At 45.1% G+C, this 26878-nt stretch overlaps 2 protein-coding genes across 4 annotated transcripts; both read left to right on the forward strand.

Moving 5' to 3' along the window:
• Positions 1-277: 277 nt before the first annotated feature.
• On the forward strand, positions 278-14380 carry SGK2 (SGK2, serine/threonine kinase 2). 2 transcript variants are annotated; one of them, XM_026042092.1, is made up of 14 exons: positions 278-428; positions 5415-5484; positions 6506-6563; positions 7159-7208; positions 7841-7898; positions 8456-8539; positions 8811-8942; positions 9771-9883; positions 10367-10403; positions 10823-10909; positions 11709-11804; positions 12056-12211; positions 12771-12860; positions 13100-14380. In XM_026042092.1, the coding sequence occupies exons 1-14, from the start codon at positions 392-394 to the stop codon at positions 13253-13255; spliced, it is 1224 nt and encodes a 407-aa protein (XP_025897877.1). In that variant the 5' UTR covers positions 278-391; the 3' UTR covers positions 13256-14380. The 2 variants fall into 2 exon arrangements, with proteins under 2 accessions (XP_025897877.1, XP_025897876.1); XM_026042091.1 differs by lacking the exon at positions 278-428 and adding an exon at positions 1593-1888.
• Positions 14381-15086: 706 nt separating this feature from the next.
• IFT52 (intraflagellar transport 52) lies at positions 15087-26283 on the forward strand. 2 transcript variants are annotated; one of them, XM_026041952.1, is made up of 13 exons: positions 15087-15205; positions 15592-15679; positions 15941-16070; positions 16922-16997; positions 17085-17156; positions 17806-17932; positions 19621-19707; positions 20423-20491; positions 21215-21369; positions 22054-22141; positions 23324-23432; positions 24120-24265; positions 24831-26283. In XM_026041952.1, exons 1-13 carry the CDS (start codon positions 15087-15089, stop codon positions 24876-24878), a joined length of 1314 nt encoding a protein of 437 aa, XP_025897737.1. In that variant the 3' UTR covers positions 24879-26283. The 2 variants fall into 2 exon arrangements, with proteins under 2 accessions (XP_025897737.1, XP_025897738.1); XM_026041953.1 differs by lacking the exons at positions 15087-15205; positions 15592-15679; positions 15941-16070; positions 16922-16997; positions 17806-17932 and having other exon boundaries at positions 17100-17156.
• Positions 26284-26878: the final 595 nt, after the last annotated feature.

Raw genomic sequence — 26878 nt, forward strand, 5'->3', positions numbered from 1 at the left:
GTGGTCCTAGAGCGYGCTGCTCTGCAAGGTCATCTGTCCCCAGGCAGTCAGTGCATGTGTGGGGAGGATGGATTTGACCACAACTCCTCAAAAGCACTTCATAAAGGAGTCTAAAGGGAGGGAAACTGAGGCATGGGCAAGCAGCCCCCAACAGGGCAGAGCCCGGAGCACCTTGATCTCCTGCAGACCTGTCCGTAACCGCACATTGGATCGGCTTGCCTCCAGCAGGAACCCCAAGGACCCCCTCTCTTTCCTAAGAGACAACCTTTCTTTGCAGCAGGAGAAAGGCCGGGCTGCARCATTCCTGCCCTGCACGACCTGCCTCCTGGACGGCCACCTGGGGACAGTCACGGAGCTCCTGTCCCAGCTTCCGTGGCCTTGATGAACATGCATGGAGTCCTCAACCACCGCCCTGGGGAAGACCAAGGGTAACGTTCCCGGCCAACACGGTGCTGCTGGAGGACTGTGAGGGCAGGGAGGAGGAGGAGGGAGGAGCCATCATGTTAGGCTCAACAGCCTGCCCAGGTTGGAGCCTATGGTGGCAATGGGAAGTCCCAAGTGTCCCCTGCTGCGTGGCTTCCAGATGGGCTTATTTGGCTTGATGCCTGGCCCCCACAGGGTATTGAACAGGGTATTTTTCTTGCAGACATAAAGAGCCCAGACACAGCCTAACCGTCACTTTTTCCACCATTGTACATCATCATCACTGACCATGCTTTAGCTCACTTATTTTATATATTCTAGTCAAAAAAAAAATATATATCTTCCAGAGTCCTTCTACTTTATCTTCATTAGGTAGAAAATGGGCTTTTAATTAAAGATAGTTTAATACAGAAATCAACACAGGAATCAGATTTTGTCAACATTACTAGTTTTCACTGAAAGAAACAAAAGGAGAAGATACTGATTTGAAAATAGAAGTTAGCTACTGAAACCGGAAAGAATTCTGAAATCTGACCATTCCTATTCGAATAAAGACAAAATGGAGAAAACACAGAAATCATAATAGAAGATTCTGCAATCTGATGACAGCTCCAGGTAGCAAAGTCTTTATTGTCTTGTGTTGCAAACAAGGCAACCTGCTTCCACTATTGAAGGCTGGCATTGCCACATGAAGGAGATTTTATAGGAAATGACAGTGCAAGCAAAAAGAGGCTGATTTATTTATTTATTTACATATATTAAGAAGGAGAAAGGACACCAGCTCCAGGTGTTTATTTTGCATTTCATACGCATACAAAGTGCCAGTGTGGCCACCCTGGGCTGCAGCCTCCTCTTTGCCATGAAGGTCAGTGGCGGATACTGGAAGGAGCAGGTTTGAACCTGAGCTGGATGACAGGTTTAACCTTCCTCCAAACCACCTGACAATTTTACAGATCACTAAAATGTGCATGAAATTGTTCTAATCCTGCCTGCTTGAGCAGAGGGCTTGGACTAGACCCCTAGAGGTCCCTTCCAACCTCAGCCATTCCACCTGTGGTCCTGCCAGGATCTAATTGGCTCCTATCACCACCCACACCCCTTCCTTGTCATTCAAAACCATTAACTACCACCTAAACTTTGGCTCCTTGGGTGTATTTAGCTGGTGTCTTTTCCTACCTGCTCAGCTTTTGTGGTTCCCTCTAAAGAGCTGCAGAGCAGCAGGAGCCCAAGCACCTGAAGCAGGTGTTGGTGTTTGTAGGCACAATGAACTGCTGTGGGCACCAAAGCTACTTCTCGCTGGGTTTTAGGAAGCAGCCTTGGGTTTCTAGGCTGGAAGGGTGGCTGGCTGCAGGGTGGCCCAGAGCAAGGATGGGAAATGTGGAGGATGGGGTGCCTCCACATCCAGCAGCTACAGAGTGCTTCCCGTGCTTCCGGACACAGGCTTTGCTAGTGGATGTGCTCCCAGGTGTGTTTGATGCTTTATTCTTTATTTTCTTGAGATTTATTTATATATGCATATAAATTTTCAAAATGCTGCAGGCTTTGGCCACTGGCTGTTTTTCAGATTTGTATGGAGCTTTTTCCCCTAAAATCTAGGGGCTTGCCTGTCTCTAAGCTMCAGTTAGCTTGGAGATAGGACAGCTTAGCTGGGGTCCCTCTCTGGTTCACAGCCTCCCTTGGGTAGAGGATCCTGAAGCCATAAACTCTGCAGGGGGTAGCTAAGCACACTCCCAAAAATGAAGAAATCTGTGAAATCTTTCCTATCTTTTCTGGGCTGGTTCAGTATGGACTTTGTAGCTGAGGAGGCACCTGAGGAGGTGAAGGGGGAGCTTAGTGTGGGTTTTCTGCAGGTTGTGGTCTCCCTGATTTGTGGTGGGRGAAGCCTGAGTCTTTCCTGGCTGGTAACAGGCTGTGCTTGTTATCTACCTTCCCTCGTCCTCCCTCTGTGCTCCTTCTGAGCTGGAACTGGAGCAACCCCCTCTTAAGTTTCTTGCAGCTGTGTGTTGCATGAAAACCTGGGACCGCTCCAGGTGCCTTTCCAAGCCTTGTGCTTCTTCCAAAACATCTTTCAAAAACCGTTGTCTTCCGCAGAGGGAGCGGACACGGCTCTTGCTCGGAGGGGTTTGCAATCTAGGTTAGGTGGGAAGCGATGCCAGGAGCAGCGACACCAGGGAGGAGGGCGGGCGGGAGCCCTGCGTGACGAGCCTGGGAGGCTGCCGCTCGCGCAAGGTGCGCGTTGCATTAGTAATGTGCTCGCAGCAAATAACGCTGGGCTGGCATGGGAATGTGGGTCACCGCTGGCAGAACCGCTGAAGGAAGAGGGAGCTGCCGGTGCTGTGCTGTGAGGAAAGCGAGGGATGTTTTTGGCAGGGGGGATCTAGCTACGGCAGATGCTCCAACTTGTAAGTAGYAGCCTTGGGTTGTGGGAGATGGTGCTTGTGCCTTGGGGGCACCTCTGGCTTGTGCGTGGGGTGGAGGGGTCTCTGAGAAGTGTCTGTGTGTGGGGGGGGTGTTTGAGGTGGGGATGCAGCAGCCTGTGCTTGTGGAGTGCGATGGTCACAGCTTGTCACGGAACTTGGATGTGTTTCCTGTTGCCGTCTGTGGTCCTGGCTGTGCCTGGAGCATCCCTGCTGCCCCGGCAGCAGTGATGAGGGATGCAGCCGGCCATGGATAACCACATATTCCAGTGCATCTTCGTGACCTATTTCTGGTTCTGTTGTTCTGTGCGAGTGCGCTCAGAAAATCTTCATGCAGTAGGCAGAAAAGCCTGCTTGCTTTAAAGCTCTCCAGCTGTCAGAAGCTACCCTGGCTTTGCAGGTGTGCTCCAGGTGGCTCTTGGCCACTGTCATATGTGGTGCAGGATGGGGATATGCACATCACAGAAATATCTGTGGGACTTTGGTGCAGGAGGAGAGACTCCTGTCTCAGAGCAGGTTTGTTTAATGAATTAGCTCTGTTGCAAAGGCTGCCCTTGGTCAGCAGGGACTTGTTGAGTAGCTGTGCTGACCGCAGAGCRGGATGGGCAGGCGGAGGGAAGCAGAGGGAGCCACGGGTGCTGTGGCCCGGTAAGAGCTGTGCAGACTTTATTCAGCTGCAGAACCAACCAGTTACTGCAGCGCGTGCCCAGTCCTGCAGAGCCAGCTCCGAGCTGGTGCCGAGTCCTGCACTGCCAGCAGATACCCCCAAGGCAGGTGGATGGGTTCCCATAACTTGCCTGCTTGCTCTTTGAGAGACCCCAGCCCTGAAATCTCTGCGTATGCACAAAGGGAGTCATTTTTCTCCCTGCGTGCCAAGCCTGCAGATGCAGGCTTGTCGGGCACCAAATCCAGAGGGCAAATCCAGCAGCTGATGCAGCAATGTGCACAGAGCAGTGTTGAAGTGGCCAAACTGCTTGGGCTTGTTGTCAAACTGCTGGGTTGCTCTGTGAGGGGCTCTTGAGCAGGAGGAAGACCCCTTCCTGCACAGCCCTCTATCAAATGCTGCTGTTCACAGCTTGGTGCTCGTCCCCCAGGTGCATCTGTAAATCTGCAAGTGCACCTGGCAGTTCCYGCCCTCCCCTCCTGCCTGTCACTATCTTTCAAGCTAGCATTGCCTCATCRGAGATGACAGGGCTGACATCCCTCGGACAGTCTGTCCAGCAGCCTGTGGGACAAGTCCAGTTCCTGGGCAGGTGCTGGACGACCTTTGTAGACCTTGGTGATCCAGTGAGACAGACTATTGAGGAAATGAGGGAGGAGGGAGACTTATTTGGATACTGGAAGCTGCCTTTGTGCTGTTGCTTCTGGTAGGTGCCTGCAGGGCAAGGCAGCAGTCACCACTGGTGTCTTGGTGACCTTCTGATGTTGTAAACCTGCTTGCTAAATGGTTTGTAGGTGGTGGGGTTTTGTTTTGCTTTTTCTTTGTTTTCTTCCCTCTAGATTCCTGCTTTTTCCCCCTCCCAGTCTGGCCAAACTCCAAAGCCACTGCCTGGCTCTGCTTCTCATGAGATCTGCACCTRGGTCTCAAAAAACTGCCACCTGTTCCCAGGCTAGCAGCTCTCTGGAGCAGACTTAGTCCATCTACCTGCCACGCATCAGCCCCATTTCCCACCAGGAGGGAAAGGGCTCTGCAAATGGTCATGGACTTGCTTTTACCTCAAACCTTGTTCCCCAACAGGGCAATGGGCTCTGGCAACTGGTGCTGTTGAGTTCTGTCCAWTATGACATCTTGCTTGTGTTCCCCAAAGCACACTTTTAATAATAATTAAAAAGGTGCATGATTCTGGGAACGTTGTGATTCTTTCCCTCCACTAGCAGAGTTAGGGCTGAACTAGAAGGTGAGAAATGAGTCTTTGAYTACTTTTGTTCCCTATCATCAAACAAAATGAAGTGCCCCTCAAGCCTGTGATGGGAGTTGAGGCTTCTCCTGTGCTCCACCTACGCARCAGGGAGGCAGACTTGGGGCTTTGCTTTCTTCATCCCGCACAGCCCGGTATGGGATGCTTCTTGGTGGGAATCCCAGCTCTGGCACTGCTGTGTGTCCCTGGGCTGGTGGCTTGCTGCTGTGTGYGCTGCCTACCTCCTGAGGGCCCTGAAAGGTTTCATTCATGTCCCTAATTGCTCAGGGAGCCCTGAATGAAAGGGGTGGTGGCTGTGCCAAGCCTGACGTATCCCAGCACAGCATCTTCCTTGTGAGCCCTTCTCCCTCCTGAGTATGCAGGGGTGCAGCTCAGGGAGGTTTGGGGGAGGATTTTGACCAAGTCCCCCTCTCTGCCATGGGAGACAGTGTTTGTCTGGTGCTCATCCCTTCCCTACGAGCTGCTGCGGGTTCCCGGTGGGGCTGGGAGGGTGTCCTGGTTCCTATAATTTCCTGGTTATTTTGGTACGTGGGTGGAAGCGGGGAGGAGAGTGGCTGTAGAGAACAGCAAGGTCAGTGAGGAAGAACTGAGCCTCCATGCACCCGTGATGGTGCTGCCRCTGCATCGCCTGAGGATTTTCCAACTTTTCCTGCAGAACTTATAAAGCACGGCCGCGAGAGGATAGGACAAACCATCAAGGCGTCCGGCTCCAGGCTCTGCTCGTAGTGAGTACGAAAGGCTCTGGGTGGGATCCGAGCCCTTTAACGGCGCGGCCGGAGGAGCCCCGTGGCGGCGCCGCGCGGTGAATGGAGCGGGCTGGCACCGGCCTGCTGTGGGCAGGGCCCAGCGAGCGGCCACGGCGCGGGGGGACGCGGAAAGGGCTCCGAGCTGCGGGATGAGCGGGAATTGTGTGGAGGTGAGAGGGGAAGGGCTCTGAGCTGCAGGATGGGCTGGAGGTGAGAGGGGAATGGGGTTTGAGCCCATGGGATGAGCAGGAACCATGTGGAGATGAGAGGGGAAGGGCTCGGAGCCCATGGGATGAGCGGGAACCGTGGGGAGGTGAGAGGGAAAGGACTATGGGCCGTGGGATGAACGGGAACTGTGTGGAGGTGACAGGGGAAGGGCTCTGTGCCCACGGGATGAGCGAGAAATGTGAGGCGGTGAGAGGGAAAGGGCTCTGTCCATGGGATGAGCAGGCACCATGTGGAGTGAGAGCCTCGTGTGGAGTCAGGACAGGGGCAATGCTCCTTGGAGCTGTCCTCTGGGAGCTTGGAGGGGCTGAGGGGGAATGGGGAGAGCTCCCTAGGGCAGCAGGTAGAGAAACTGGGTATTTAAGTGGGGCAGTGAGTGGAGGAGAGGCTGCTTATGGCGCCTGTCTCCTGAGGCTGCCCCAGCTGCTGCAGGCCCTTCGCTGAGGACACCAATGACCCAAGCTGCCCCGTGCAGGGTGTCCCGGTCTGCGCTGGCCTGGGGAAACAGCCCAGCTGGACCTGGCCAGGCTGGGACCTGCTGCGTGACGTCCTGGTGGCAGGTGCCTGCTGGGACCCAGTCCTGCTCCTGGTGGGAGCTGCATCTGCCCGGAGAGGACAGCCCTGTCTGGCCTTGGGACCACGCTGCTGCCAGGGCTGTGACTGTCGCTGAGCTGCCTCCCTGGCAAATGAAAGACTAATCGGAGTRTTTGTGAAGCTTGGCTTGGGTGGTGGTTTTGTGTGTATTTTTATCCTCGCTTGCTCTTCTCTTCCCAAGTGCTGAACGAGTTGCCTTTTTAATGGACCGATCCAGAAGCCCAGACACCAGTCCCCAGGTGAGACCACGGCTCTGACCTGGGAACCACGAATGAGTTGAGGACAGGGGTTGGTGTCTGCAGGAGAAGCAAGGAGGGGACAGGAGGATTGTGGGGGGGAATTGTTAGCTTAGGGTGCAGAGCAAACAAATCCTTCCTGGGTGTTTAGTGTCTCTGACTGGGAAAGTTTTACCTGTCCTTGTAGTCTATGGGTGATGCTAGGGGGAGAAGAGGCCCCAAGCAGCCTTTTAGACAAGGATCGTTTCCCCCTGAGTCCAAGGAGGGGACGATTCCTGGGGAACAGCAATGGGGAAAGGAAAGATGACCATGTGTGCACATATGTACGTTATTCCTCTCTAGGAACTGYGAGGTGCTACCTCTGTGGCACTGGCCTTCAGCACAGATTTTTGGCTTGTCAAGCCTTCACACTGGGCATAGTGTTGCTTTAGGATATGGTCTTGTTCCTCCTTTTCTGGGGGCCTTGGGTTAACAAAGCATCCCATGGGCTTCTCARTGATCAGTGTTCCTCAGAGGGGCTGTGCTGAGCGGGGGAACACAACCTGCAGCATCTCACACAACTCCTCCCAACTCACGTTGTTGTTATTGTCCTCTCTAGCCCCCGGCACCAAGTGACAACATCAACCTCGGGCCTTCTGCTAACCCCAAGTAAGCTTCCTGCAACAGCCAGGTAGGGTGTGGAGCTTGCACTGAAAGGATTTGGAAGGGAAAACCAGGTAGCCCCTGGGTGGTGGGGTTTTTTGTTTGTTTTTTTTTTTTTTTTTTTGTTAGTTTTTGGTGTCATCCATTCAATTATGTTGCCCGTCTCTTAGCATCATCTGTATCTGCAGTGCACCTTCCTTCACGGCATTCGGTTACAGTTAGTTTAGCCATCTTCTGCTGTCCATGTTCTTTGCACCCTCTTGTTCTGCCTGCCTTTTGAGGGAGAAGAGGACATGATATTTAACATTTTTCATCAATGTTGCCTCCCTGGTCAGCCTTCTCCCTAGAAACAGGAATAAGCTCTGCCCCTTTTGGAGGTGCCACCAGCAAGAGCTTTTGCCTGCTCTTGGGTTCAGCAGGTGGAGAGCTCTCCTTCTTTGCTTGGTGTCCTGACACRCACAGGGTAAATTGCCCAACTGATGACAGTGTCTTGAGCAGTTGAGGGTGCCCTGTGTAGTATTCCTTAATCCTTTCACAGGTGCTTGTATTTACTTGAAGGAGTGTTGCTCTGATAGTAGTGTTGCTGCTAGCTGTTCCTCTCCTAGAGGCGTTAACTTGCTGTGTTTTTTGTCCAACAGTGCCAAGCCAACAGACTTTGACTTCCTGAAAGTTATTGGCAAGGGAAGCTTTGGAAGAGTAAGTGAGTTTGTSCAGCTGGGTTGTAGTTTAGATGTGTTGAGAGTGGGGCTGAGAACAAGTGAAACCCAAGGCAGAGGYGTGTGGTTGTGATTTTTCTTTTCCATTTTCTATTCTTTTTGAGATATCTTGCACTCCCTCTCCAGAAAGAAGTGGGAAGTGTTTTCTGTGCAGTSTTTCGTGTCTTATTGTGGTGAGGAGCTAGAAATTGGCTTAAAAAAAAAAAGCTTCAGGCTCATTCAGCCAGCAAAAAGTCTAGATAAATCTGTGCCTGGTGAGAAGACAAAGACCTGCTTCAAGAGGGATCCTCCCCCAGTGCTCCAAAACCACTTGTTGTGTGGGTGACGTGTATTTGGAGAAGTCTTGTACCCTTCCCTCAACAAGTAAGCCCTGAATTAGGAAAACCTGGATTAGGGGGTCTCAGCAGACTGAAACTTAAGTTTTTAAAATGTGGTGCTCTGAGTATAATCATTAGCATGAAAGTTGAACTAGTGAGGAAACACGAACCAAGCAGAGGGCAAGAGACTCAAACTTGTGCCTGTAATTTTCTRTTGCAGGTTCTTCTGGCCAAACGCAAGTGTGATGGGACTTTCTATGCTGTGAAAGTCCTGCAGAAGAAAACCATCCTAAAGAAAAAGGAGGTATGTCTACAGGAGAACCCATGTATCTTGTGGCTGAGTGAATAGTTGTGTAGACTGTTGGCATGCTAAACGTGGCCTTGTGTGTCCCTTGGGAATGTAGAGAACTAATGTGGATCCAGGTTAGTGAGCAGAAAGCTTCCCATTTGGAGGCTGGAGATCACTGCTAAGGATTCCCAGYATCTCTTTGCTTGCAGCAGCAGTGAGCTCCTGTCTCACCTTTGGCTGGACCCTGGCTTGAAACTAATTCTTTGGCTTTATTTTTTTTTGATAGCAAAACCACATCATGGCAGAACGTAATGTGCTGCTGAAAAACGTCAAGCATCCCTTTCTTGTGGGGCTCCATTACTCCTTCCAGACCTCAGAAAAGCTTTATTTTGTGCTGGACTATGTAAATGGGGGTGAGGTGAGTGCAAACCGGTTGTCTTGAGTCTATTTAGTATTTCCCAGACCTGCTGTCTAAATGTTTAGACATTACATTTCAGTGTCATCACTGACCAAAAGACAATGTTGCTTTAACATCTGAGAAGAAACCAGTTAGAAGTGGCTGGTGTGCCTCAGTTAAATGASGTCTTGCTGGATATGCTGGGGTGAAAGTAAAGACTGGAACAGCATGAAACATTTCAGAAATGACCCTGTGATGCTGCCTGTCCCTGGCTTGGGCACCCCTTCAGCAGGCCCTGTCCTTACTGTGCAGCACAGTGCCCTGATGAGGTGTCTCACCTCAGCCTGAGCTTCRTGGGCAGGTTTTCCTGGGGGAAACATATTAGTAGGGATATGCTGGCTCTCCAGCTCCTTTCCCAGCTACTCTCCATGTAAGAACACTGGAGGGGAAGGAGGGAAAAATYCATGTGTTCAAGGCATGGATTTCTAACTGTTAGAGAACATGGGAAATGCTGCATCTCTAGGACACTGGTGAGCTCGAGGCACAACTCGCTTGTGGGCCAACTCTGGGTCTCAGTTAAGTGTTTGAGTAACATCACAGGAAGCTAAACTTCTATTCTCTAAAAGCTCCTTTTGCTTCAACTGCCCTTTTTCTGACCTACTTGAATCTCATCAGGAGATACAATTTGCACTTTGACAAAACATATGYGTTTAAAAGCATCAGGCTCAGCTATAATAGACATGCTAGCAGGTTCAGCTCAGTTCTTGTCTGCGTAGCTGCTTTCAGGCTTCCTGTGGATATTCTTCAGCCTCAGGAAAACCTGACACGATCCTCTGGTTTTGCCTGCAGCTCTTCTTCCACTTGCAAAGAGAGCGCTGTTTCCGTGAACCCCGCGCCCGCTTTTATGCTGCAGAAGTTGCTAGTGCAATTGGGTACCTGCATTCCTTAAATATAATTTACAGGTAAGATGTGTTCGGGTGTGTTGTGCTGGGGTTGTTGTGCAAAGCGCAGGGTTGGAGTAGCTGCAGAGCTGCCTGCTTCACACATAGCTCTGCTCCACTGGCACTGCCTCCTGCAGGAGGGTGATGTCTGGACAGGACTGATGGGCTATAAGTATGTGCAGCCTTTGGAAGGGGAGGCAATTGCTGGTGAAAGCTGTGAGGAAAAGATCTAAAATCTAGCTCGGGAAACAAGAAATTTTGTCTCGGTGATAACTAATGCAGGGGAATACAGGCTAATATCTGACCCTGTGTGAGAGTAGTCTTTCTATTTTATGKACAAATGTTGATTTCCAACAGTGAAATCCAGCTGTTCTCTGGGAAGGTTGTAGTGATTCCRATTGTCAAGTCCAGGCATCTCCTGCTGCTCTCAGCTGACACTGCTCCAGGTCAGGCTCTCCTGACCACCTAGCCAAACCTGCTYCATTAGGAATTTTTGTCTTGCAGGGACTTAAAGCCTGAGAATATCCTCTTGGATTGCCAGGTATACTYGCCTGTCATGTTCATTTGGCTTTGAAAGCATTGGGATCACCAATAGATGTGACTTGCTTTGCTGCATGSATTTGGTGCACGCTGCTGCATGTGTGGTTCCTGCTGGTGTTTCTGCCCTGAGTGGGGTTTGGTCTGGGAACAAGAAGCCACACTGTTATAAGGAAGTCTCTGTGGCTGCTCTAGAGGTGTCACGCTGTGTCACCTGGCCCTGGGATAAAGGGGTGGCTGCAGAGCACAAACAAGGGCTCTGGGTGCCTTCACAGCCACACACCTGCAAGCACACTTAAAATCTAGCTCTTTCTATAGGCTCCTATATGTTATAAGATGCCTGTTAAGCAATGGAGGGGAGCGAGATGGGCAACAGGCACTGCAACATAATGTGCCAGCCCCAAATCCCTCCCTTTTGCTTAGGGACATGTAGTTCTGACGGACTTTGGACTCTGCAAGGAAGGAATGGAGCAAGAAGAGACCACRTCTACGTTCTGTGGCACCCCGGAGGTACAGTGTGTGCTGGAGGGTTTTGCTGTTCCCTGCAAGCCAAGACACCTACATGGGTTTCAGCTCTGAGTGGGCTCAGCACCTCTGAAACACAGACTGTAGGAGCTAGGGACCATCTTGGGGCTCTTTATGAGGTTGTCAGCCTGAAGCTGGAGTTAACATAAGGCSTTTCCTGCCTTATGTTTAAGGGAGAAGGGTTTACCCCTAAGAGCTGACTAGGACTTTAAATCAGCTGTGCTGTCAAGGACTGGGTGTCCTGGAGTATGGGAACGGCTGTTCTTGTGAAACAGGGGCCGTTCCAAGTGACTCTGGAGACAACCTTGACCCTAGAAGCCCAGGCACAGGCAGCTGTGAGCAGGTTGTTTACCTGTTCTGATGGCCTCTGGTTTCAGCACATGAAGGGCCCTGCGATACGAAGGGCTATGGGATACATGGGGCTGCAAAATCTTTGCTCTGGAGGACAGGACCAGGTGCTGAACAACATCTTATCTGGGCAGATTTAGGCCTGAAAAGCTAGTGCTTTTTTTGGAACTATAGAAGCCATGTAGGTGCTGCATGTCCCTCTAGGACAGGYTTGCTGGTTGAGTTGTGGTGGCAATTCTTTGTGCTGGCAGGTGCCTTTCAAAACCACTGCTCTGAAGCAAATGGAAGGCCAGTTAAAAACCTGTGGGAACKGGTTCTGTGTCCTTCCTAGTGCATTTGCTTTGCTTGAACTATAATCAAGTTTCTGTAGTTAGAAGCAGAGTCCTTTCCATATAATTGGATTCAAATATATATTTTTCTTTCTGGCTCTTCCTAGTACTTGGCTCCTGAGGTGCTAAAGAAGCAGCCATATGACAGGACAGTAGACTGGTGGTGCCTTGGAGCTGTCCTCTACGAGATGCTTTTTGGACTGGTGGGTTTTGAAGCTGTTTTACTCTGAGGGATAACCCTTTCTTAAAGGCTGGGAGGTTGGCCTGGTGTTCATACGGCATGTGATACAGATGATTGAATCTCATTTAAGGCCTTAGTTCAGCCATATCATTGACCTTCTAACAGATAGATCTGGCAGGTCTTCCTCATCCCCTCCCTGCTGAACTATTTACACCTATGACGTGTGRTTCTGTTCAGTAGTTCATTACAATCTGCTTCTCTCTTCCAAATTAGCCTCCTTTTTACAGCCGGGATGTGTCTCAGATGTACGACAACATTCTGCACAAGCCGCTCCAGGTCCAAGGAACCAAGACCATAGCGGCTTGTGACATCCTCCAGGGACTTCTCCACAAGGACCAGAAAAGGAGGCTGGGTGCCAAGACAGACTTTGTAGGTGGCTTTCMTTATGGTTGGGAGAAGTGATAGATAGAAACCTTCTTCTGAACTTTCTTTTGTGATAACAGCACTGCCATGGGAGAAAGTTTTCCAAGTAGGTTGCTCTCTTTCTCCAGCCGTAAAAGGAGCTAATAGAGGGAAACAGGGCTTGGCTAAAGGTCATCTCACCTCTAGATATGGTGACTCTGTGGAATCCTTCAGGTCTCCTTTTGAGTTATGATCTGATCTAGCACACCCAGCTTGTACAGCTTCTCTRAAGTCTCTGTTTGGCTCCATGGTGGCCAATGCCAGGAATCTATTAAGAAGCCATGGTTCAGAAGCAAAGGGAAATGCTACTGATCAAGCTGTGGGGGCAAGCTAGGATGCAACAGGATAAGGTCTCTCTCTGGGGATTTGCCAAACCACTGTGCTCATGCRGTGAGGATTTTCTAAGCGTGTTCTCCATAAATGTGTGGTAGCTCCAAGTTAGGCTTCAACAATGAACCACTGTGGCGGGGGGGAAAAGAAAGCTGGCAGAGCACCGACTTTTTCCCTTCCTTTTTCTTCTCTGCAGCTTGAGATCAAGAACCATGTATTCTTTAGCCCAATAAACTGGGATGATCTGTATCACAAGAGGATTACCCCTCCATTCAACCCCAATGTGGTAAGTGGATATYTTTGTTGATAGTGGTTTATATTGTGGCACAAATGGAATTGAGCCTTCAAGGTCAACAGTTCCTTTCCAAATGCCTCATGTTGACCTCGAGCTGTGCTGAAGCGCAAGCTCTGAACCTCAAATRTGGAGGTAATGACTGGGGAGAGTTGCTGTGTGAGACTGTCCAAATATACCCTCGTRGTTGATGTGTACTCATGAAATGATCCTCTTCTCTGCTCCTTGTTTAGGCTGGCCCAGCTGATCTACGGCACTTTGATCCGGAGTTCACCCAGGAAGCCGTCTCCACCTCCATCACGCACACCCCTGACCTAGCAGCCAGCAGCTCCAGTGCCTCCGATGCATTTTTAGGATTTTCTTATGCACCCACAGAGGAGGACATCTAGGTTTTTATAAAGGCTTTGAGAAGCCAGATTTTAACTGAATGGCTTTTATCCTTTTTGAAAGGAATTCTACTGTCCTCTGCTTGTGGTTTAAGGAAACTGGGACTAACACACTAACTGGCTGGGACAGAGTTGAATTTGGTGGGTTTCCTTCGCAATGACTATTTCTCTGGTAGCGGAGGTGGGGCACTGATTTTTATTTTTTTTTCTCCCGGGGTGTTTTTGTACAACTCGGGCAGAATTGTATCTACTCTTTGTATTTATGGTTGAGGTATGTACCATTAATTGCATTGGCAACCACATCCCTTTAACTGGCCACTTGTGTGTGGAGCTAACTCAGCCCAGCTCTGCCTATTTTTCTTGCCCACACAGGCACACTCGGAGATACTGATCACACTACCTCCAGCAGTGGCAAAAGCAGTGGCTTCCTTCCTTAAATGAGCACAAGTCCACTTAGAGTGGTTGGGAAAGGGATAGTTAAACTGAACTAGGTTACTTTAGCAAGTCCTCTCTGTAAGGCCAGCAAAAGGGGCAGTTCATGAGGTTCTTCTGTTGGTGCTGGAAACATTAATATGTGAGGGGTGAATTCTGCATCCTGGGCTGAGCTCACAGGGGGCAGAGCTGGGCTGAGACTAGGGATTGCTCCAAAGGCAGCCCATGGTATGTGGCTCCTGACTTGTGCTGCAGTTGTCCAAGCTGTCTGTGTGTCCCYAGATGAAGGGGTCTTCCCCTCGGCACGGGGCTGGTGCTGCTCTGCAGGGGCAATGTATGCAGAAATCCGGGGTAAAAGGAACAGCAAGGTGCCAGGCAGCTTGGTCACCTCTAGCTCACCTTATAGCCCACCCTAGCCTGGAGGAAAAGGGGCTCTTTCTGTAGCACAGGCTGCACCTTCGTCCACCTCTGAKGGATGCAAGCGTGGGCCAGAGCACCATGGAGCAGAGGCCAGTGTGGCCAAGGGAGGCCCTAAGTGCAACTCCAGCCCCTGCGCACGGTGACCAGCACTTCAGCCAACAAATAATGAGCTGGGCTCTGGTGCTGCTCCCCAAAGCCTGTCACCAATGCAGAAGTGCTACTTATTCTGCCTTAATTGGAATGCTGGTATAATCACCTGAATGTCACCACTCCACCCTTTCTTTTTTTAGGAGTTATTCTGGTTCTGGGGGGATGCGAAATAGCTGGGGACCTTCTTATTTGTAGGTGCAACACAGGGCCTCATCAGGAGCATTTTGAAGAGCTGTGCAACCATCCTGCTGTGGGCGAGCCTCGAGGGGAAGACTTTTTTTAATTACCAACCTCTCTTGTACATAAATTTAAGACATGGTTTATATTAAAAGTGAACACATAGATGCTCTTTCACCTCTGGTGCCTGTCTGTAACAGGGGCGAGCAGCTGCCTCCTGAGCGGCCTAGCTCACAGCTGTTTCCATGTACCCACACATTCCACTCTCTTAAAATAAATAAAGGAAGGAATTTAGGAGAGCGGGGAAAGGGGGTGGCGGATTTTATTGCTGAGCTGTAGGCAGCACATGCACCACAACACAGCAGCCTGCAGTTACCTCAGGGGCTGGCAGGAAATGGCGGCGGGGGGCGGGCTCCCGCCCAGGCGCCCCCCCCCCCCTCCCGCGGTGGTACAGCCCAAACTCCCCCCTCCCCTCAGCAATGGAACAGCCCCCCGCGCTTCGCGAAGGTTCTCGGGCCGAGGCCGCTTTTGCGCCTGCGCCGCGCGCGGGCTGCGCATGCGCGGCGGGCGCGTTGCTAGGCAGCGCGCGCTGCCCCCCGCGCAGCCCGCGGCCGGTGACGCGGGGCCGGCGGCTCCGCTGCGGGGAGCGGCCGCCATGGAGAAGGGCCCGCAGAACGACATCGTCTTCARCGCGTCCAAGGGGGAGGCCTTCACCCCCGCCAGCGGCTACAAAGCCCTGCGCAAGCGGCTGCGCAGCGCATGGAAGGTGCAGAGGTGAGCGCAGGCCAGAAGCCGGCCTTGCCCTTCGCTGCCGGCCCCTATGAAGTTTGTTAAAAATAGAAAAACGGCCCTTTTATATTAAATGGCTATATTGTCTGCTGCAAGATACATCGAGAAAATAGGGGAAAAAAGTAAGAGGAAGCTCATGCAAAATTTCATAGCAACTGTGATGTACTAATTTAGTGTATGTGTTGTTCAGTGGATTGAAATCTGTAAGGATTGTTTAAGGCTTAGTTGTAAACTTGCAATCTAAAGAAAGGGATGTGAAGGGACTGAAGTGCTTTATGTTTATTCTTTTTTTTTTTTTTTTTTTTTTTACAATAATTTGTGATTTGGGGCTGTATTCAAGGATAACGTGTCTCTTGTTGATGTATTTGTAGTTTAAAAGATGAGATCACGTCGGAGAAGCTGGTTGGAGTAAAATTGTGGATTACAGCAGGGCCGAGAGAGAAGTTCACGGCTGCTGAGGTAAGAAGTGAGTAGTTCTGTGCAGTTTAGTTGTGGTTCTAGGTTTGTTGAATACAGAAGAGAATAGAACAGTGCAGTAGACTTTGCAATATTGCTGTTTTATATACATTTACACAAATGAAGATTTTAGAATACCTTTCTTGTAGGATCAAATTCAATACAAGTAGCCAAAAGCCAATTCCCTGATCTCAGTGTAAATTCTCGCTATATTGTTCTTTGCTCCCTTCTTATGTGTTTTGGTGGATTTTTGTTACTTTTTAGTTTTCTGCTCTGAAGAAGTTCCTGGAGGAGGGTGGAGCTCTGCTGGTGATGCTGACGGAAGGCGGAGAATCCAGATACGGCACAAATATTAACTACTTGTTAGAAGACTATGGGGTAGTTGTCAATAATGGTAATGGAACCACTATTATGTTTTATACCTCTCTTTCCAACAAAATCTGGAAAACAAGATAGGTCTTTGTAGGTATAAGCTGTTTGCAYATCTCTAAAAATGAATGTTTTGAATGTTTTCCTTAAAATCTTCTTGTATGTGATTGTAATGCTGAGGTTCATCAAGGGCTTTTTATGTCCTCATTGGTTTGATAACACAACCATCTTTCATTTCTTTGCTACTTTGTTCTGCTAGTTAGTTTAAATATGTTAATGTGTTAGTGTTGAAGATATTTAAGGAAAAAAAACCCTAACCCCAGTGGTGTTCCTTGGTAAATAGCCTTTTATTACAGACTTTTTTTTCCCCCAGTTTTTGTATTTTAATGGGTTGAGTCTCTTTATGTTTGCTTACAAAAAAAAAGCGTCAGCTCTCTTYATTTCCTTGCTAAAATACTATGTATGTAAGTGTATGTTTCCCAAAAGCAGCTAAACTGTGTGTTTGAGTGCCTAGATATTTTTAAGCACAGCTGGTCTTCTAGGCTCTGCTTTTTGTATGAGAACACTAACAGTTTGGGAAGATGTATAAACAAGAATTTAAATTTGTAAACCATGGTAAATATTTACTCTTTTAATTTCACTGTCCATCTCTAAAAATTACGGATRATGTGGGATGTTCTTATTCTGCATATTTTTATTCGAACTTGCAAAAACATACAGATTTAGAATATGAAAGTCCAGAAGGAAATTCTTGTGGGAACCACATGCCAGTTTTGTGTTAGCAGACACCCTAGTAGCTGAGAGCTGAATTCATTTATCATTCTTATGTTTAGCATATTATATTAATGGTGTACGTTTTCTCATTTTCTCTTCAAGATGCTGTAGTAAGAAACGTATATTACAAATACTTCCACCCAAAAGAAGCACTGATTTCTGATGGAGTTTTGAATAGGTAAGTATTTGGGGTAAATAAATGTATACAATGACGTCTTCTACTCCCCCATGTTTTCAGTAGGACTCGCTTTTCCATCTTTTGTAGAGGGATCAGCGAAGCTACAAGAAAAACGGGGTTTGAGATAACAGATGAAGATGGAGGGGGACATGCTGCACAGTAAGTGTTTTCCTCTGTCTCCTATTTGGAAAGATATGTTAGAAATACGAATTGCCAAATTTTTAACCTAGCAGGAGTGTATTGTGCTTATGCTGAGGTGCTTCGATACATTTTTAATGCCTTTCAGATTCTTGCTTCTCAAGGGTCTAGCTGGAAAGAAGAATCTATTCAGTAACTCTTGGCAGTTAGTTGAGGAGCAGAAATAGTAGATTTTGAAAGGCATTTTCTGTGAATTTGGTTAAATAAATATGAATATCCCCTAGTAGTATGTGTGGCTGCAGGCATGAGGAAGTCTAGTTATTTTCAAAGAGTTTAACTGCAGAATAAGACACAGAAGTAAGATGTATGTCATAAATTTTATAATATGTATTTGCAGGCAAATCCTCTACTTGTCTGAAATTGAGAAGTACACAAAAGGAAATGAATAATATTCTCTGTTACTTAAGTAAGACAAATTCTCAACTTGAAAAATCTTTAGAGAGAGCCTAAAATATCTTTTTAGTTTTCAGACTTTTATAATGTATTCCTATTAGCATTGTACCACCAGTGCACAACTAAATTTACAGTTAGGCAGATAGACTGAGTCTTGTATTGATGACTGGCTGCCTGGCTGTGGCAGGTACTTAGAGAGTTTCTGTATTTCCTGCAGAACTCTTACTTTTGTGTATCCATTTGGTGCCACACTGAATGTAATGAAACCGGCAGTGGCTGTTTTGTCCACAGGATCTGTTTGCTTCCCACTCAACCGACCCATTCTTGCCTTTTATCAGCATGAGGTACGATTCTGCATGAACTAAACCGTGTATTCCCCCCTTGCCTCCATAAGAATTATAAGTACAGTAGCTGGCAGAGCTTATAAACCACTAGAATTTTTTATGTGTTTGCAAACTCCATACAAGCCCAGTGACTCTTGTCTGCATTTGAAGAAAACTTGGTTGTGCAGAGTTCAAAGGAGTATGAATTTGATGGTCAGCAAAGATTATGTATTTCTTTGGGGAAGRGATGGTTATTTTCACTTCTTCAAACCTTTTTTCACTTTTTTAGTGAGTGTTACGTAAGTGATTTTGTTTTTAGCTTCATAAAAATGCCATATGGTATTAGGAAAGAGGGCCAGATCCTTAAAACCAGTAGATTTTTATGTATTGCCTGCTGGTACCCGTTTAGTTGATTTTTTAAAATAAATCGGAAAGCAAGTAGTAGTCGATAGGTACAAAGAGATAAGATGGCTAATGAGTGTCAAATGTTAGCATGTTTACTATGTGGATGCATTTGTAACAGTAAACTGTGATTTTTTTGGTATCTTAGGTTTTTTTTTTCTGAAGATGTCTGACAATTCACCTGTGTTATGTCTGAAATAAGCCTCAAAAAAACAAAGACAATACAGCAACATAAAGTGAACTTTTAAGTACACTTACTGCCCATGTTCTAGTCTGTAGCAGTCTGAGAGAGAGATATTTACATCTCTCCCCTCACTGATGTGTTTGCATGTAGATCCAAACGTATGGATCCATGCGTGATCTTATGCCTGTGGTTATCTTGAAGTTTTTTGCAGTAATGATGAGAATGCTTTTCGGTATCATCATGATGCAAATTACATAAAAGGCAAATTGTACTAGGTCTATAGCCATGATATTTAACCTTGTGTTTCACTACTGTATCCTTTAAGAAGAGTCTCCAATGTTTCCCCTATGGAAAGGATGTTTTCTCTTGAGAATTACAGCAACTAAATTACACTTTAGAGGAAACCCAGTAAATATTTCTCTACCTTTGTGGAGTCATTTGCGTGGGTTGATTACCAAAATGTAATAGCTTTGTGTAGTGGAAACAGTTTCATAGTGGAAACAACACTGGCATTCCTTCCACTGATACGATGCAGGGGCATAAAGTTAGAGATCTTTAATTGGACATGATTTTTCCAAACTAGCAGGAGGAAGTTTTAGACAGAAAGACGAAAGATGAATAACAAGACTTGTGCCTATCTTGTGACTTTTATTCCTAATTATATTATGCTGTGAATTTAATACTTGATGCAGAAAATATCTCTGGTTTTGTTGTGTTGAAAACTTACCATTCTTCCTGTTTCTTACGTATTTTCTTGTGGAAGGGTTAAGAGGTAATCTGTATAGGAAGGAATTATCAAGACTTTTTTTTTTTTTTTTTTTGGATTGCCAATCACTTTCTCTCTAATTGTATGAGATGTAGATCACTAGCTTTAGTAAATTTATAATCCATTGTATGAGATTTAGATCACTAGTTTTAGTAAATTTATAAGCCTCATAGATGCATACTCTGACAGGAATTCAGTGTTCTTGTGAGCTTGCCGTCTTTGAAACTGCCTTTGGCACTACTTTTTCCAAAGTTCCCATTTCTTTCTTTAAAATCACATTGTAATTAAACTGCATTAACCGTTGTCTCTAAAGCTTTGACCTGAAAGGTTTTATTGCTTTATTTTCTTCGTTGATAGGCTCGAGGTGGAAAGATGGCAGTGTTGGGATCTTGCCACATGTTTTCAGATCAGTATTTAGATAAAGAAGAAAATAGTAAAATCATGGTGAGTTTCAAAATAATGTTTTCTTGGTGGATCTTTACAACATTTATACAGTAGATCAAGCCTCTTAACTTACTCTTAGATCAAGACATCTATGAAATAGATTCAATATGGACATTTTAGCCCAATGCTAACATATTGGGGACATTTCACAAACCACAAGTAACAGAAAGGTGTTCTTAAAAAAAATATATGTTGTGGGACTCTGAAAAGTTTTTACTACTGCTGTCCCCTGTTTCATTGTTGTTGTTCTTTAAGCATCAGTAACTTTTTGGTTTATTACTTACTTAGATTTTCTTTAGAGCTTGATTATGTTTAATAGTAAACCTTTGCATGTATAGCCCYGAGCATTTAGAGAGTGTAATGGATTTTTCGAAGTGGAGTATGTAATGTTGTGATTGTGTATGTAAGAGAAGGTGTTTTATGCAGAGGTATTCCTTGAAATTATTCCTCTAACACTAAACGTTGCTCCTTTTTGTGAGTCATTGCTACCAGTATACAATATGTAGTGGGTTACTTACCTTGGTTAATATATTRACCCAGTATACAGTAATATAGGGTTATGTTTTCTCCCTGTAGATCCTATGGTTCATTACACTTTTTTCCCTTAATTTTTCAGCATATTCTTAGTTAGATTTATTATTAATGCTTAAGCAGTTATAGCACTGTAAGAGATTACTTGGACTTTCCTGAAATGATTTGTTTTGCCTTTCTCCAGGATATGATTTTCCAGTGGCTCACAACTTCTGACATCCAGTTAAACCAGGTCGATATGGAGGACCCCGGGGTAAGAGAGATCAATCAATCAATGACAGCGAAATAGAGAATAGTTTGATCCAACAGGAGCAGTGTTGCCAAATCATGTATTTGGCAGTAAATTTGGCAGCTAGGTAAATGCTGAAGACCTTTATAAAGTTTATGGCAGGACCTGGGCAAGACAGAGGGCCTAGATATTAAAAAAAGAGAGAAAAAAATAAAGACATAGAATCTCTGTCCGAGTTGGATTGATGTTTATTATAAAACTTTGGTCAGAAAAGTATGTTCCAAATTTGCCTGTGTTTATCAGATTACCTAGTGGGTTTGTTCGTCAGGTCTGAGCCCTCAGGCAGGAGSAGAAAACACAAGTAAAAGCAGATTTTCTGTGTTTGAGTAGGAATCAGTTTGTGTATTGTTTTCAGCTGACTTTTAGCTGATATATGTAAATGCTGTTTCTTTATTTAGAAATAGCATGCATGACAAAACTGTATAATTCCTATGCATAAGAAGAGCTCCATTTTCACGGTTGATTACAGGGAGCGCCACTTCTTTTTGTTAGAATACAGCTAATTGGCTGTACAGTTTAGAGAATAGGGACTATACRCTTTACTAAACCTAGCAGGCATTTGCAAAAAGTAAATTGCAAATGATAATCACTGATAAAGGTATTTATAGATAACATTTTAAATGAGGTAAAAAATAGAGACTGTGCAAATTATATATTTTTTCCACTCATGGCAGTCTTTGTGTCCAGATTTCAGACTACACAATGATCCCAGATACAGCAGCGTTGTCTGAGCGATTRCGAGTCTGTCTGCAAGAGGGAGAGGAAATTCCAAGAGACTTCACAAAGTTGTTTGATACATCTCTTTATCAACTAGATACAACTGCCCTTCCTTCAGTTATCAAGTCAGCAGCTGTGATTTTTTTTTTTTCCTTTCTGTATTTGTCATTTTCTGTTCATGTTTCGGTGTGTGGGAGCTTATGAGCAGAAGAGTTTGAGCTGAAAACAGTGTTACAAATATGGATACACTAGAGATTTGAGTTGCACAGTGCCCCAGTGATGTTTTGGTTTACTCTTACCCCTTTTTTAGCTGTAATTTTGTAATTTCTGACATTTTCTTTGCTTTTTTTGGAATGCTGCTGCTTTAACGAACTGGGATTTCTTACAGAACTTTCCCCAGGGATACTGAGTTTATAACATTTCCTTCTGAAATACTTGAGAGCTGCTTATTTTTCCACTTAAGTGTACTATTGGGCATTTATTGATGCTGAATTTCATTCATCTTTGTGTTTCCCAGTGATTCTTTATCTTGAGATCTATTTACTGCTGTATTGTAGCTTGTAACAGTGGTATAAGTATCTGTTGTGATTTTTCCAGTTGTAGTTCACCTTTCTGGGCTTCTGTGTTGTGTTGGTCAGTCACTGGAGGCTTGTTTATGTTTTTTATTTTATTCCTCTGTGAAGAATGTTGATCCTGGTGTCTTTGAAATGTTCATATCTGTAAGTGGGATTGGAAGTGGATATTGTATTGCTGAAAGTTGATATTGTATCATTCCTTCTCTTTACACTTTGACTCTTTCCSTGCTGCAGAGCTTATGAGCAGCTGAATGTGAAGCACGAACCTCTCCGGCTTATCCAGCCTCAGTTTGAGACTCCTCTACCTCCCCTTCAGCCAGCTGTGAGTAACCTCCTCGCTGAGACAGGACATGGAGAGTTCTCCTTTCACCTGTAAAATTTCTGTGTTTCATTTCCATAGTTCTCAGGAGAGAGAGCAGGGGAAAAAAAAAAAAAGAGATGCTGTGCTAATATTAATTATTTGAGCTTGGAATACATTTAAAAAGTCTGTCTTTTAAAAAGGAAAGTTTATTTACAATTGTATTTTTTATCAACGGAGCTTGAAAATGAAGCATCTGGTGGCACAGCACAATCACAATCTAGAGAGCTCAGGATGACTTACCTATATAATCCCTTCAGATTCTGCCTGTGTGATCCCAGTCTTGCAAGGCGTTGAGTTCAGCCTTCACTGTGAAAACAGAACATGCTGTTCAGGGAAGCAGCGATGCTGCAAGTTGTTTACTGGGTGTTGCTAGAGGAGGAACCAGTTTATCCCAATCTTTTTTTTTATTCTTTTTCATCCATTGGGAACCAGGAAGTGGAGCACTGCTCTTCTATAGCAAGGGCTGGCTGAATTTAGTGGGCAGCAGCAACATGACCTTCAGTGGTGGCAAATTTATTTCAAAGAGCAGGTGTCTTTTTAAGTTTTGCTGTCACTGCTCTGTCCTTTTGTTTTGTCCCTGTGGAAAGCTTAGTGTGATCCTTACGGCTGCAGTGATGCCACTGAAAGTAGGGTCTCCTGCCCAGCTCTTCAGCAATGCAGTGTGTTTACTGTCATTTCAGAATGGTGTTTGCATAAAAAGAAAAATACGTATTTTCCCTGCAACCTTTGCCTGAATTAATCTGAATCCTCCCCAGGGGAATGGATCCAAAATTGAATTGCTAAATCTCATGGAACAAATCTAAAACCAAACTACACAAATGCACTATGTCTTTTGTTGTGATGCTAGGTGGCAATAAATGAGATTATTCAAAGCTRTGTTCCACATGAATCAGAAAAGCATCGGATTTTAATGTTTGGTGTCGTTCTAGGAATATCTAGAATAAGAGTGGAAGGGAAGAAATTCTGGCATATGCGAGATTAAACTCTTTTGAAATATTTAGTTATTTTTATGAAATTTAAATAGTATTTTAAAAATATAAGAGGTTTCTGAAGCCTGATGAAACTCCAAACCTGTTTAKCTAATTACCTACAAAGTGTAAGGAAATTACTTGGTAATGAACCATGGTAATTCTTGTCTTCAAGGTTTTTCCACCTGCTTTCAGAGAATTGCCTCCTCCGCCGCTGGAGCTGTTTGACTTGGATGAAATCTTTTCCTCTGAGAAAGCCCGTCTAGCAGAGATTACAAACAAATGTAAGCGGAGCACACTGGTTGTTTACCTGTTCATATATAAAATACAAGTTTTTGGAGGAAAATTGGTGATAAATKCAGTGTTTTCAAAATGCTCAGAGTCTTCAGAAGGTAGTGCACGTGATGTCTTGAAATATCAGACGACATCAGTGTAGCTGCTTCTTCCTTTCCCCATGCCTTTTGTTTTCTCCTTTCAAATATATGTATGATCTTCAAGTGTCCTGTTATGGCAGAGAGTTTTGGCTTCCTTTTTTTTGAGTATTATTCATGAAGTTACCACTGCAACAATTAATGTTGATTKTGGTGAAGTGCCTGTGTGCTGCTCTCCTTACTGATGAGACTGCAGCTTGTTTAATACAGACAGACACTTTGTTTCTACTTTCCATTGCCTATATCATTCATAAATCATTTTTTACACTGTCGCTGATTAAGTTTGCCTCTGTTTTAAAGTAAAAATGATGAGATTTATTCTGAAGGCACTTGAATTTAAACAAGATGASTGTTTGTTAAAAACAAATTTAAACAAGTGCTAGCTGTACAAGGACACCATGGCTAGTCTACCCACTGTCATTATAGGACCTTAACTTGCCCAAATGCTAATGACAGATAGCAAAAAGGAGTATTTTTTTGCACAGGTAGTGCAGCTATGTATAATATCCATCTCTTTCCTTTCTTGGGATGCTTGTTTAGGTACTGATGATGACTTGGAGTTTTATGTCCGAAAGTGTGGCGAAATCCTAGGAGTAACAAGCAAACTGCCCAAGGACAAGCAAGATGCCAAGCATATCCTGGAGCACATCTTTTTCCAAGTGGTTGAGTTTAAGAAACTGAATCAGGTATTTTAATTGCAAGTGAATAATCTGTATTATAAATGGTAATGTGTATTATCGGCACGGATGCTGATAGTAGGAGCAAGAGTACAGAGATACATTAAGGCACTTGCTGTACAGTAAAATAGACCAGTGAAGTCTGATCTAGAATATTTATAACTGGTAATCTTTATAGAATATACAGTGTTTGTTTTCTTAAGTGTTTCATTTATTTTAATTGGGGGATTAATGCATACAAGTGTAGTTCAGGTAATTTAAGCTTAATATGGCTCATTGGTTGTACACACTTTGTAAAACTAATATTCCTTRTGTGTGTACCCATTTCTTGATGGTCCCACATGAGAAATGAGCAGTGTTGTGCACAAGGAAGATTATGTTTTAAGTACCTGTTCACTGTAAATTTGATTATTTTAAGCCTGGTTGGGAGAACTCCCACCAAAATCAGTTGCTTTCAGCAGTTCCACATTGGTTGGATAGTCTAGTTCAAGAGAAAATCTTAAATTTTTACTGTATCATTAATATTCTGTTGTATGTTTTTTTTTCCCCTCCTCCTTTTATTCCCTTCACTAAGGAACATGATACGGACACAAGTGAAACTGGATTCCAGAATGGTAACTGAGACCTCCCTTTCTGCAGTCTGAGAGGTGTTTTAGTAAGAAAATACKTGTAATTTTTTTAATCTCCCTTATATTATTTTTCATTATATTAATTGGGATCATTCTAGTAGTTCTTTGAATGTATGGATTGTTTATGTGYAGTACTACAGACAATCCAAGCATTTCAAAGAAGTGCCTTGTATTTTGCAACCATTTTCCAAGTAATTCCCTATTTTTCTACTCTTTTATTGTAACTGTGATTTTTTTTTTTTAACGTATAAAACAAAGTCTTATAAAATAAGGATTTGGATCCTTTTGTATGACTGTAGCATTTATGTTCTTGTAGTAAGGCTTGCAGTGGATTCTTTCACTGTGCACATAGTCCTTAGTGACCCTGGGAGAAAGATGAGCATTTTGGTGTGTGAACTGTGGAAGAAAACATTACCTAAGTGAACGAAAAAGAGGTAGGATTCAATGAGTTATTATTTAAGAAGACAGGATTCTGTGCAGCAACTTTGGGAATAGCCCAGATACAGAATATGTATAARTAAAATAACCTGTAAGTAAAAAACACTCCATGCATAGTGAAAGAAAGTGAAGAAGGAAACTTTAAGTGGAATTCATTGGCTGTGAAATAATTGAAGCTCAGTGCAATAGCAAAAATGGTGCCAACAGTATTAGCAATGAAAGGAAGCGATTTGTCAATAGTATTAGCAGTGTATCTGTTGCAAGGACATTCTTTTTACATAAACATGATGAAATTGCACACATTGGTATGTCAGCAGGAGTGGTTGTGTGTCTGCTCCCTCTGTAGCCCTTTTCTTACCTTTTTTAAGGTAGGTGGTTGTGATACATGGCTTATTTTACACAGATACAGGCATTTCAGTGAAGAATTAACAATTTCCCTGCCCTTTTCACTGCACGGGCTAGAGTGGAACTCTGCACCTTAATTCTTGATCAAAGCAGCATCTTTGAGGTTTCTTACTTATGTCTCTTAACTTTAATGACCCAGTTGTATGTTTTTACAGAGCAGGGCATGGTATGTTCCAGCTTGTGTAGATCAGAGATTTACACAATAAGCTTAATCTTCCGTCTGCAGTATCAATACCAACCAGTCAACTGGCACAGCCTGCAGCGAACCAAACATCTGTGTGATCCCCTTGCTCCTTACAGCTCTGGTTTGTACTGGTCTCTGCTGTTTATACTTCAAACTGTAAATAAGTTCTCTTCCTAGGCCATTTTTTGTGAGTTGTCACCTGTTCCTGATGTTGTAATGTGTTTTAGGAAGAGTCATCTGAGCAGCCTGAGAACACAAGCAGCTCTGTGTTTAGTATTTGGCATCTATAGCACCAGTCTAACAGCTGAAATAGATGTTATTTTGTCCAGAACCTCTAACATAAAACTGACATGGAAGCAAAAGTTTTCTCCTTTAAGGCTGTTCCCATCTGGTTGCAGGATTGTGGTACGTGTAAGGTTTAGTGTGAGTGACAGAATATTAAAGGAGTTAAAGGGGTGACAGTTTTTGCCTCAGTTTAATAAAGACAGTGCCTGTTAACACATAGCTCACTAGGGAGCCCACAGAGTAATGACTGTAGAGCTRCAGCTGCCAAATCTTGGCTGGTGGACTGATTCATGACCTACATCCATGCTGTTTTTCTTCCCCCATGCTCAAAGGGGGACCCAGAGCTCTAGGAGGGTGTTCGTTGGTGGGCTRCTGCTCCATCTCCCTCCTGCTGTCCCCATGCAGTCCTGCTAACCCATGTCCTTTCTAGGACAGCAGTAATTTGCCCCTTTTTTGCCTCCCCTTTCCCCCCCAAAAGAATAAAACTTGCTGAGGCAGCAATTTTAAACATATTTACACAACTCCAGCCTGAGGAAGTGCTGAGAGTCAGGGCTGCTAGGCAGTGACTATCAAAGACCACACACAACCCAAAGTTGAAATCTTTATTGCATTAATACAAAAGACACAGGGGATGGGAAGAGATTGAGTCTGGGAAACTGCTCAAGGTGCTTGTYACAGAGC

The sequence above is a fragment of the Nothoprocta perdicaria genome, unplaced genomic scaffold (assembly GCF_003342845.1).
Source record: "Nothoprocta perdicaria isolate Ctin4 unplaced genomic scaffold, notPer1 scaffold_3, whole genome shotgun sequence".
Lineage (NCBI taxonomy): Eukaryota > Metazoa > Chordata > Aves > Tinamiformes > Tinamidae > Nothoprocta > Nothoprocta perdicaria.